The sequence below is a fragment of the Onychomys torridus genome, chromosome 6, assembly GCF_903995425.1.
Source record: "Onychomys torridus chromosome 6, mOncTor1.1, whole genome shotgun sequence".
NCBI lineage: Eukaryota > Metazoa > Chordata > Mammalia > Rodentia > Cricetidae > Onychomys > Onychomys torridus.
In genome coordinates, this window is record NC_050448.1 from 73,065,829 (window position 1) to 73,078,557 (window position 12,729).

At 51.2% G+C, this 12,729-nt stretch overlaps 1 protein-coding gene across 1 annotated transcript in view; it reads right to left on the bottom strand.

Moving 5' to 3' along the window:
• Phgdh (phosphoglycerate dehydrogenase) overlaps nucleotides 1-12,127 on the bottom strand; it is a 28,663-nt gene extending 16,536 nt beyond the window's left edge. The window contains exons 1-4 of the mRNA XM_036190921.1: nucleotides 11,860-12,127; nucleotides 3,853-4,004; nucleotides 2,462-2,527; nucleotides 1,093-1,147 (exon numbers count right to left, since the gene is read on the bottom strand). Coding sequence (XP_036046814.1) covers nucleotides 1,093-1,147; nucleotides 2,462-2,527; nucleotides 3,853-4,004; nucleotides 11,860-11,997 — 411 coding nt within the window. The 5' untranslated portion in view covers nucleotides 11,998-12,127. The remainder of the gene's footprint in view (nucleotides 1-1,092; nucleotides 1,148-2,461; nucleotides 2,528-3,852; nucleotides 4,005-11,859) is intronic.
• Between the last annotated feature and the right edge of the window lie 602 nt (nucleotides 12,128-12,729).

Here is a 12,729-nt window from a genome sequence, read left to right on the forward strand (position 1 = left end):
GCCCAGTCAGGACAAATCTCTCTCACCCGCCAGTCCCACAGTCGCTCAGACCCAACCAAGAGGAGGATGGGCATCAAAGACACTTCATATGGAGTTTATCTTCACCTTGACAAAAATAGCCATTTGGGCAAGAAACTGTTCTTGCCTGGACTGCTTGATCGACTGGACATGCAGGACCCATAGAAAGGTGACCACTAAACTTTGCTTGACAAAATGGTCCTTCAGGTTCCTGCTTCACAGAGGAAACTGCCAGACATTCTACAGGACATTGAGAGAAGTGACCGAGAGACTCTAGCCCTGTGGGCTGAAGACAAATGCCCCAACTTTACAAAAAAACATTAGGTGACTGTTCAGGCTGCCAGCTGTCTCTGTCTACCCTGCAAGACTCCCGAAAGTTGCTTGCATCCTTCTCCCGGTTCTCAGGTAATATTATATCCTTCTGAGGTCTTTGATATGGTTAAAGACTAGATAGTTATAATTTCCTCAGTTATGATAAAAGATACATTAGATATAAAACCTTAGACTCATAAAGATAAGATAGATAGGATATCTTCTTTAATATTGTAACTAATTCTTGCTTGATAATTGTTTTGTTATATGTAATTGTACTATGTAAAAGTTAAAACCTTCCTTAAAAAAAAAAAAAAAAGAAAAGGGGAAGTGCTGTGGATATCACTCTGTGTAAATAAAGTTCTGATTGGCTAATGGTCAGACAGAAAGTATAGACGGGACAAGAGAGAAGAGAATTCTGGGATGTAGAAGGCTGGGGAGAAACACCGCCAGCCGCCGCCATGAGAAACAACATGTAAAGACACTGGTAAGCCACAAGCCATGTGGCAAAATATAGACTAACAGAAATGGGTTAATTTAAGATAGAAGAAACAGACAACAAGAAGCCTGCCACGGCCATACAGTTTGTAAACAATGTAAGTTTCTGTGTGCTTTCTTGGTTGTGTCTGAGCGACTGTGGGACTGGCGGGTAAGAGAGATTTGTCCTGACTGGGCCAGGCAGGAAAACTCTAACTACACAGGTCAGGACCAAGAGTGGGGCTTGGGTGCTGAGCCCACATGGGTGAGGCAAAGACAGCTCACCTTCTTCCGGTCCCATTTGCCATCTTTCATCGAGGCTGTCGCCTGGGGAATCTGCCTGCAAGGATACAGCAGGTTCAGTAGGTCACCTGACAGCCCAGGAAGCCGGTGTGAGGACAGCTCAGCGCAGTCACCATCGGTCTGTCAGTCATTCTCCTGGGAGCCACACTTGACATGGGCATGGAGGCGCAGGGTCAGGGACACTGTGCGTAAGGGGAGCTGGGCCAGCAAGAGCACTGGCAGGTCCTGACTTGGGGACCAGAGGACATCATCTCTACCCTGGAGGCTGGAGGAAGAATCTGATCTACCCCAGCCACTAAAGTACCAAGGAGAACGAATGGGTTTGGCAAGTTTTCTCCTGTAAGCTGTGGCCAGACAGCCGCAGTTTACAGGGACAAATGCTCCAATGACTCCAGGAACTGTTTCCTTCCACATCAGGACCATTCTTGATGACGTCTCTTGTTTCTAAAGAAAGGGCAGTTGATTATCCTTCCCTCTGAAACCTCAAGAGAGCAAATCTGAGGCAAGTGGGTACCACAGTCCCTTCCACTCTGCCCTAAATGATCCTGATACTTCTGACATGTCCACCACCTTTCTGCCTGCTCCTTGAAATGCCCCCACATGCCAAAGACTATCTCCTTCTACTGGCTCCTATGCAGGTCTGAGTTGCCATGTCTTGGGTTGTTTTGCTTTCTGGATCAAACAGAGAAAGTGGCAGTTAGGGCAAAGTTAGAATTTAACCATAGGATTTGACTGTAGGACATGTCACCAAGACCGCGTCTGGGACAATAAAGAAGAGACGAGGAATGGTGTGTATAGCACACCTTCTCTATGCTGGACTCCCTGAGGAGTGCTGGGGTCCACGTTACTCATCTCCTGAATGAAGGAGCTCATTCTTGCATACAGGAGACATTCGGGCTAAACCACTCAGCCCGTCACAGGAGAGCAGCCTGAAGAGCGGAACACCCACTAGCTCATGAGTCAGGCACTTCCTTCCCAATAGGGTGCAGACGACTTGGTTTAGGCTCATCTAGGATGAGGAGCACCAGTAAGGGATGCTGGGAGAGGGCAGCCTTCTCTACTTCACAGGACCCTGCCTAGTCCTTGAGATAAACTGGCCCTGGCATTGGAGGGAGACCATTCCTAGCTCTTCACCTCAGGGGTGGAGGTGGGAGAATCAGAAAGTGGTGTTGAAAGACACTTCTTTTACTCACAGACAAATAGGTCACCCAATTTAACAGAGCAAGTTGAAACTGGGTATGGAGCTTGTACAGTCCTCCCAGGAGAGACACAGCTCGGACACACGGGGAGACCTGGGGACCCTAGCTGAGACTTTTCCTGCTGTGCACAGGGTGAGGAGTCAGGGACTTACCTGGCCAGGCACATGATCATCCCACAGGTGAGTTCCGCAGCACTGAGGCTGTTTCCATTAGGGGTGCTAAAGACCCAACAGAAGAGAGGTCAGTGGGCCCAGACGAACCCAGTATTCTACGCTTCCAGCCCTAAGCTCCCATTCTGGCTTCTCTGACAGATAATCTGTTGCCCTAAGAACCAGGCTACCTTGGGCCCCTGTCCCCAGGAAGAGGCCCTCCTTCAGTCCCGCACAAAGCAGGGAAGCATCTCTTGTGATGGGAAGATGGATGGGTAGTTTGGATCAGTACTCTTTCATTTCAGGGTCCATCTATCTACATGCTCCTCTGCTCCTTCCTAGGGGGAGCCTCTGAGCAAATCTATGACTTTCAGGTCAGCCTGCCATCGGGTAACCCATCCCGTCACATCACCTGGCTTGTATTAGGAACAAAGCTCATGTTTTTATCTCTACCTGTTTGGTTTCTCCTTCTTACTCTATCTATTTTGAACTGAGAAAAAGCCTACTCCTCAAACACAACAAACAAAACAAAAACCCAAATAATGTTGACAATGCCCCAAACCTAATACACATTCATCCTCCTGCTTCCTCTACTGGGTGTGGTCATTGTTAGAAATGAAGGTTACAAAGAGTTAAGAGACTCCATTAAAAAAAACCAAAGGCCTCTAAGAGCTTGTGTTTGTGTAAGACAACAGAGCTTCCAGCTCCCCCCTCAGCAAGCAGCTAGGACAGCGGAAGGAGTGGGGCTGGCGGACTGTGCAGGAAGAGGGAGCAGGTAGAATGGGTTATCCTTTAACATTTTCCACCATCAGGTACTGACCTCTGTCGGTCCTTCTGTCAATAACCCCCACCCTCCTGGGGGCAGGGGAGAGGCACAGCAGGACTCGGGAGTCAGCAAAGTGGGCTGGGAAGGGCTGTATTCCTCAGGCGCCTGATTCAGGACAGCGCTGCAGTAGCAAGCTGGCCATGATCTTTGTCTCTGGGCTTCTGCAAACACAGCACTAACAAGGACCCCTCTCTTCTGGGGCCTAGAGTGCTAGAAAAGAAACTGGGATCTTGGAGTGTGTATCTGTACAGGGTGCAGAACCACTGAGCTGGCAAAACGGAAGAGCCAGAGTGGAGCAAGAATCCAGGGAAACCTCACCTACAGCTTCCTGATTCCTATGCTAAGCTGCAGATAAGATGTACGGGGGCCCATAGGAGGGCGAGTTCCACACCCAGAGACTGCAGAACACAGCCTTGGAATAACCAAGCTCAACTAGGTACCATCCTAGGGACCGGGGGGCCTAGCTCAGACAGCACTATGAGAGACCTTTTCTACCTGGCTCTCATTTAAGCATCCCCGCCCCCTCTTTTTATTGGTCTCCACACCCACCTCAGCTTCCACAACTTACTTCATGACTAGGATGCCCTTCCTCGTGGCGGCCTCCAGATCCACATTGTCCACGCCTGTGCCGGCCCTGCCCACCACCTGGAGCTTCTCTGCTGCGTTGATGACATCAGCAGTGACCTTAGTGGCTGATCGGACAATAAGGCCTTCGCAGTCCTGGGCAGAGGAAGAAATACCCGGGGTTCATATGGCTGTTCTGTGAGGTACCTGAGGCCTCTGGTGCGTCCTGGTGAGTATGGATGCCCACTCACAGGTAGCTCTGCCTTCTTGGTGCACTGTAGGGTGATGGGGATTAGGACCTGCCCAGATTTGACTTGGAATTGAGACTAGTTGCGAGATACAAGCTCACACCAGCACCAGCCTGCCGGCTCTAGGCATCTGAATCATCTTTCCCTAGATGGTACCCCATTAAGTACCTGTAGCCAAGAGATAACCCATCCAGTGACCAGACACGTGTCCTAGCCAGCGCCGTACACACTAGTATTCCTGTACCTGGCCTTGCTCCACAGGTGAATTCCAAAGAAAGAAAGGCCACATCTGTATACAACAGTTGGCTTGGGTTCAACTCTAAGCTGCATGGCTTATCAGAGAGGGATGTGGGTTCCAGCCTCAGGCGTGTGAGAAGCAAACAAGACAGGCAGGGATAGCACCTGGCCATCACTTCCTCCACTGGACTGCTGAAGAGCTGAGGAGGAATCCAATTCCACTCCTCAAGCCCCTGGGCCAGGCGCCTGGAAGCGAGTCTGTAAATGCCGGCTGAATGAGTGAGCACTGTGAATGGAAGACTTGCCTGCCGAAACAAAAATGTTTCCCGAGACAAGAACCCACAGGAAGGGAGCAGGGGAGGGCTGTGGGCCTAACTCATACCATCTGCAGCTGCTCAGAGCCTCAGGCAACAGCACACCGAAAACACACGTGTGAAAATTAAGACCACGAATTCATCATCACAGCTGCCACGCTTGGGCCAAGGCGGACCCCCAACTTGGGGGTCATTCAGAAAGAAACGTATCCTATATGCTCTCTTTCCCTACTAAGAACATTCTTTGACCGAACAGAACGGGAACCCCCAAGAGAGGTAGCAGGTGGAAAAGTCCATAATCTGCCCTACATGGGTGGCCTCAGGCCAGCACAAAATGTTATAAAGGCACTAAGCAGCCAGGTAAGGGGGCAGGCACATGTCTGTAACCTCCGCACTTGGGGACCCCGAGGCAGGAAGATCATGAGTTCGAGGCCAGACTACCTCTAATTATTTAATTATTAAATAAAAATAGACCAAGTAAACAACAAGAAGACAAATGTCAATTAAAAAAGCACCAAGAATAAAAGCACCAGAGACCAGAGTTCAGGCAGGGCACTGTTTCAATGACCTCATTCTTTATCCCTAATCTCCTCCACAGGCTATGTAAGAGGGTTGGAGCAATGGCCCTCACGTCCACTTTCCCCAGAGCAGCTCTCTGTCAGGTCCTATGAAGACCTTCTTGCATCTCTCCCCAAGGCATGGATTCTGAAGACAGAAAGGCCCAAGAATCTGGCCCCTAGGGTGAGGCCCACACAGTATTTATTGCGCACAGCCCTGGAACTGAGGGACAAGTGTGGAGCGGTTAAAAGCTGGGAACAGAGCTGTTTTATCTCTGCTGGGGAAAGAGGGGCGAAGCTGTGGCAAAGGGTGTTTGTGCTGGGGGAGGGGTGGCTTAAATGTGGGAATGGACCGACTGCCCAAGAGCTGTGGTTGACTCGCTGGTGACAGAATCCAAGGCTAGTCCAGGCAACGTGAGACCCTACCTTAATAGTTCTACAAGCACGTCTCTGTAGCTACTTATGCTTCAGGCATCCTCAACGGTCTGGTCAGGGCTGTGGCACAGCCCCTCAGGCCACCTGAAGGGCACTTCAAGCTCATTAATGGCTGTGGTGTGGACAGAACAGAGTCGGAGATTCCAAGGAACATTCACGCGTGTCCCAAACTCATTTTGCAAATGAGAAACACCCAGTCAGTCACACCTGGCCCCCTAAAACCCAGCCAATCGGCTCTGTAAACCTTTGTCACCATACCCCGGGGCCCCAGTTCTTTTCTTTCTTCCACTGGTTAGGTCACTGGTAGATAAGATGACCAAGAAACCATCCAGACCCTGACGTTCAGTGACAGATACACTAAAATCGGCCAACGCTTGCCCTAGTGGTACAGCCAATACCAGCCTGCACCAAGAGGGTGCTCCGACTTCTCCCTTTAGCACCCTAGCCCAATACCAGCCAGAGCCCGGTCAGAAAAAGAACACTGCTCCTGACACACAGATGCCCACCACACTCACTCCAAAGGATTCCCCTGCCTCTGACTGGATTTGACAGATGTCTGCCCCCTAATACTTACTGCTGTGACCCTTAGTGTGAGATGCTTGCTCACTTTTTCAGATGTTCAGATGAGCCGTCTCATCCTCGCCTCTTTGTTTTAAGACACAGCTTCATGTAGACCAGGCTGGCTCTGAATTCATAATGTAGCCAGGGATGACTCAGAACTTATGACCCTAAGTGATGGGATTTCCAGCACTTGCTACCTCATGCAGTTTATAAGGTGCCGAGGACAGAGCCCTGAGATGCCAGGCAAACCCTCTACCAACTGGACCTACATCCCCAGCTCCAGATGCCCTCTGTTTAGCTGTTTTCCCCTTTACCTGCAGAGTCTGATCTCCTAGGCTTAAAGGTATCTATTTTGTTTTTTTCCCTGAGACAAGGTTTCTCTGTGAAACAGTCCTGCCTGTCCTGGAACTCACTCTGCAGATCAAGCTGGCCTCAACTCACAGAGATCCACCTGCCTCTGCCTCCTGAGTGCTGGGTTAAAGGTGTGAGCCCACCACCGCCTGGCTAAGCAATGTTCTTTAATTCAAGTGTTTACCTGTGCTATTTCCGGCGTCCCTCCCTTTGCCCCACAGACCTTCGCCTCAGTGCTGTGTGCATAAGCCACTTGGGAGCCTATCCAGTGGCGGCTTCACATTACTCTCACCACAAGGCCAAGAACGGACCCAGTTATGCCCATTTTCCAGGTCAAGAAACAGAGGCTTTGAGAGGCAACCTGAACTAGGTCACTGTTACAGGTCTGAAGCCAGCCCCAAGAACTGGCATCTTTGATGCCATAACTAGGGAAGAGATGGTGTCAGGATATCAAAATGATAAAGTCTGAGTCACAGCCAGGTAGGTGCAGAAACCAAACTGGACACACCTTGGCTTGGAGGAGTGCGGAGTTGCTAGTAATGACTTTTTAAAAAGGGGACTTTACATCAAGCCCTGTGCTTCTCAACTCATGGCTTCCATATTATAGAGACAGTTATCCAGTGCTAGAAGAAGCTGGGATGGAGCTCAAGTCTTCTGAGAGTTCAAGTGTGCAGCCACTTCCCAAAGGCAGCATTTAGAGTCACTGTCACAAGTATATGGTTCCTCCAGGAAAGCCTCTGAGGTCCCCAACAAAGGTCTGGGACCTTCAGCTACTCAACTAGCCAGGTCACCGTGAAGACAAAGCTATGGAACAAAGACCAATGCCTCTAGAACACCCAGTGGCCTCTGGGTTGTGGACTAGCGCCTACTGATGCTAAAACACTCGTTACATCAACTTGATCAACAAGGTTCACTTTGTGGGGCTGGAGAGATGGCTCAGTGGTTTAGAACATTGGTTGCTCTTCCAGAGGACCTGGGTTCCATTCCCAGAACCTACAGGACGGCTCACAAACAACTGTAACTCCAGTTCCAGAGGATCCAAATGCCCTTTTCTGGCCCCCTCGGGCACTAGGGCACCCACATGGTCCACAGACATACAAGCAGCCAAAAATATCCATACACATAAAATGATAGCAAAATATTAAGTGTTCATTTCAGGTTTACTATTGGTAAAAAAAAAAAGACAACTGACCATTCCCTGTTGGTGAGCATTGGAGAAAGGGGAGTGGACCCTGCACATCCTTTTCGGAGGGCAACTGGGCAGTGTGTGGTGTAGCTGGACAAAAACAAAATGATCACAGTATGGTGGCTTAGTGTGCTCCTCTGCAGCCAGCAAGCACAATTTAGGTAACTGGTAACAAACTAAAATATAAAACCTGCCCTGGAACTGGCCAACCCTGGAAGAAGGATCCAAGTACAATTGACAAGCACAGGTAAGGAGCAAGTGGGGCACAGACCACCCAAGGAGTCATAATCTTCCCACCCATTGTCACCTCTAGGATCCAAAGCCCAGGCCCTACCCTGTTCAAGGAATCCTGCCCAATCATTCCCCTGGGCTTGAGTACTCCCTCCAAGGCTGCCCCAGATTGAGAGACCACCCCCACAGGAAACAGCCACTGCAGAGGGTGTAGAGGCCTCAGTCCTGCCTTCTCTGACAGCCCCCAAGGACAAGCACAGCAACGTTGCTCTGCTCTCTCTGGCTGGGTCTGCTCTGTGGGGCCATCACCCTGGCACTGCGCTTTCCACCCACCAGCCGCAACCAGCTTTTGGCTCCAGACGAATCCGAAGCTTCTCCAGCAAAACTGGCACAGATGTGCACCCAAAGTCCCAAGGGCCCAGAACCTACATTAGAGCCAACACTGGTTAGAGTTTGCCTCCTACAACATCAACTGGAAGCCATTTCCTTAGCTTATTCAGTACAAACGTACTGAGGCCACCAGCCAACTCACCTGTGCTGAGCGCTCAAACCCTGCACTCCTAAACTCTATCGTCCCTTCGTAGCTTCTCTCTCAAAGACTCCTTCAGGGTGTCTTCCCCTCTTTTACCTACACAAACTACTGAACAACCCAAATGTTCACACCTAACTAACAAAACTAGTGGAGTGCTGGGTGGGATAAGAATGCTCTCCGTCATGCTTGATGCATGCCTATAATCCAGGGCTCTGTTCCGGTACTCCAACACCGAGGAAGGGGCACAATTTAAGTTGAAGGCTCTCAAAATCGAATCCTTCTACCCCCCACCCCTATCCCAGTGCCTGCTCTTCCCTCTCTGCCACTCACCAAGTGGGAATGCAAGCACCTCAATACAGGCACCTCGATGACTCTTTGCCTCTGATCTCATCTGGAATGTGCACGGTCCCTGTTTGCCTACAAATTTCGTCATTCTTACTCCAGGCTTTAGAGCTTGGAAACACCAGACCACTAGTCTGCTTGATTTATGGCTGTCCCAGAAAAGCTATGCTACCTCAGCAGAAACCTATCCCGCCCCCTTTCTTCAAGCTCACACATGCTTCCTCTCCCCAGAGAACCAGCTTGGCCTTGTGGGTAATTCTATTGTTGTTACTACCACTTGGTGCATAGGGAACATCCGTGAAGCTCTCCAGGTGATTTCCCTGTTGTAGGGAATGCAGGTATGCAGGTATGCCCTGGCTGGCCTGGAACACAGAGATCCATCTGCCTCTGCCTTCTGAGTACTGAGATTAAATGCATGAGCCATGACCCCTTGCCTTCTTTTTTTTTTTTTTTTTTTTTTTGAGATGGTCTTGCAATGTGGCAATCCTGATGTTCCAGCTTCTCAAGTGTGGCATGCTTCACCACATCGAGAGCTAAAAATTAACTATTTGCAAAGGACTCAGTTGTATGCATGTACAACACACACACACACACACACACACACACACACACACACTCACACTGTGAGACCCCATCTCAAATAACAATGTTTATGTTGATGAATGAAAAAGAAGCTAACCTCTAATTTGTGTCTTTATATTCATATATTCACATACACACGTGCCCTCACACCCATTCTAACACATGTGACTCAAAACCCATATGAAATAAGACACTACCAACATGGCTGTCTCTATTATTTTCTACAATGCTGATCATGACTTATGAAACTCAGTGCCCCCGTGTGCTGTGACTTGATGATTGGCAGCCTACCACTAGGGGAGAGAATTATGTTAACATCTCCTTCTTGGGCTGAGGGCAAACAGCCAGCAAAGGGGCTACCCTTGCTTCTCACTGAAAAGATTAAGGTGGGGGAGGGCAGGGGACACTGCCAGAGTACTCTCTGAAGGAGATAAAGTGAGGAGGGAGGGTAGAAGTGAGGATCCTTCCGCGGGATAGCCAAGATTAATTAATTGGCATTCTGCACTGGGTATTTTGCCAAGGCAGATTGAAGGCTGAGAGCTCTTCAAGGGCCAGCCAGTCAAGTCAGTTGGCACCCACCTCCTCTAACCTGCCAAGCGTATCCATTGCCTGAAAGCAGCCTGCATTTTAAGCACCATCCTCCCATCCCCACACTTCCAGATGTTTGGTGAGGCCTTGGCCTGCTCCTCACTCTCCGCAGGCCCCTATTCCTGCCTCTCTTTGGATAGGACATTTCTCACTGCCACTGGAAAGCAGCAAAGCCTTCCAACTTGGGCCAATGATGCCCTGAAGGCCATTCCTGGCCTCTGCTTAGATTTGAGAGCCAAGGGTGAGAATGGCATCCCTCCCTGCTGGTAATTGCTCCGTGGACAAGAGTGGCACCCGAGCCCCGCCCACCCATACGGCTCCCCTCCCCCAAGTCCCTCTCCCACTTTTCATTCCAGCAGGTGCCACAGCTTGTCGTCTGGGAACCGTCTGGGAACCGTCACCTTAGCAGCTGCCTCAGAGCTGGGCCCTGCTCCCGCCTAACCTACAGTCTCCTTTCTTTCCTTTTCTTTTCAAGCTTTCCAGATACGGTCTCATTCGGTAGCCCAGGCTGGCCTCGAACTCACAGAGATGCTTCCGACTCAGCCTCCTCAGTGCGAGGCACGAGCCAGCCAGCTCTTTTTCATGTTTCTTTTTCTTTTTGAGACAGGCTCTCAGGCAGTCCAGCCCGCTGGGATCCATCTTGAGAGCCTTCTTGCTTCCGCGGAGTGCTGGGGTTACAGGTGTGTGCCACCTGGCCTAGACTCCTCCAAGCTTCTTAAAGATCAGGACCAGAAAAGTCTGAGAATAAGGGCTGCTTGGGCATGTGGATATCAGCTCCACAGAGGAAGGGGATTGGAGGCGGGGCAGGGTCCTGGGAGAAACCGACAAGGGAGCTCCGCAGAGCTCTCGCAGCTTCCACCGCAGCCAGAGCAACCCCGCTTGGTCCCTGCGGTTTAAGGACTCTCAGCCTGCGCAAGAGGAGGTGCACATTCGCTTTGGCTGCAGGCCCTAGGCGGAGCACGTGGAACTTGGGGGGTGGGGCAGGGCAGCAGAGAGGCAGCGAAGGAGACAGCTATACCTGGATGGATCCGACCGGCTGGACGAGCAGGAACTGGAGAGAAGAGCTCACAAAATAACCCCCCCCCCAAAAAAAAAAATCTAAGCAACGTCACCCAATTTAGCAAAACCTTTTCAAATAAGGAAAGACTTTAAGTTAAAACGATCAGAGGTTTACTCCCAAGACTTGGTAGAAATGTTCTTTCCCGATGGTGCATGGGACAAGATTCTGATGGAGTGTAGTCGGTCCTGTTCGGCGGTGGAGGCCGACTCCAGGCGGCAGCCGCGTGGGCGGCGCGGGGCTCTGGCTGCACCCCCGGCCCGCCCCGAATCCAGCGAGCGATCCCCAGAGGCCCGGGGCCCGAGAAAGCGCGCCAAGGTCTTGCATCAGACAGCGGGCGGTGCGAGTCCGCAGCCACAGATGCCACAGGACGGGCATTGGCAGAGCCAGCGCCCCCTGCCCCCATCCCAGAGGCCTGCCCTGGACGGGGAAGGGTCCCCTGTGCACGAGGGTCCGCGTGCGGCACCCCGACCCGGGAGCCCGCAGGGTGGGCCGCGGGGCGCGAAGGCTCCGGAGCGGTTCTGGCATCCCGCGGTACCAGATGGGAGCAGCTACACTTTGCAACGCCGACAAGAAACACGCGGTTGCAAACAGCACGCAAAGTTTGCATCCTGCAGCCCCGGGCTGTTCATTCCTCTCCGCCTTTCCTCCCTCCCTCTGCTGGTCCCCAATCTCGGGAGGCCCCGGGACCAACAGATAAGACAGGGGAGGGCAGTCCTGGCACCCGTGAGGTCAGCGGGTTTGGTCATAAAGATGCCCGGTGACTTCGCTCGTCTCCGGCTCGTCTTACCTGCAGCTCGGCTATCAGCTCCTCTTTGCTCAAGTTCTGCTTCTCCACTACCTGCAGCCCTCCATCTTGCAGGATCTTCCGGCAGCAGGGGTCCAGGCTGTCACTGATGAGCACTTTGCGCAGATTTGCGAAGGCCATTGCTGGAGCAGGCCTCGGAATCAGTTGCTCTGGGTGGGCAAAAAGCACTTAGGCCAGGAAGCTGTAGGCAGGGCTGGCTCCGGTGACTGGGCAGGGTTCTCGATCTCCCGCTCCCCCTTTACCCTCCCCCCTCGCGCCAATGGTCTCCTTTTGATTGGTCAGAAATGCTTAAACTCTGCCGACTCCGCCTCCTCCGGCAGTGCCTCCTACATTTCTTTTTTCATCTGTCTATAGCTGCGAATCTCTTACTTGCGCCTGGTGAGCTTTAATACACACGATTTACGCTGACTAGCTGATTCCTATCTGAAATAAACGGAGAAATAGGCGGTCTCCACAAGAGAACGAAATCTCACAGTAACGTCTTTCCTCTTTAGGGCCCATTCACTGGGCTGGGTATTTATAGCTTTGTAGTTGAACATAATTAGCGAGTGCAAGGCCGCGAGTTCGATCCCCAGCAACACCCCCCCCCCACACACACACCCCACGTTCCTTAATCTCCACAGCATTTTTAGTGTGTGTGTGTGTGTGTGTGTGTGTGTATACATGAGTTCAGAGGACAACTTTTGAGAGTTGGTTCTTGCCTTCGCCCACGTGGACTCCAGGAATTGAACTCTTGGTTTAGCCTTGCCAGAACCCTTTTAAGACGCATTTTTTCTTACTTTCTTTAAAGTACAAGGAGCAATGTTAGACATAAAAAGGTAACCCCTATACGTCTGGTAGCCTAACACAGTA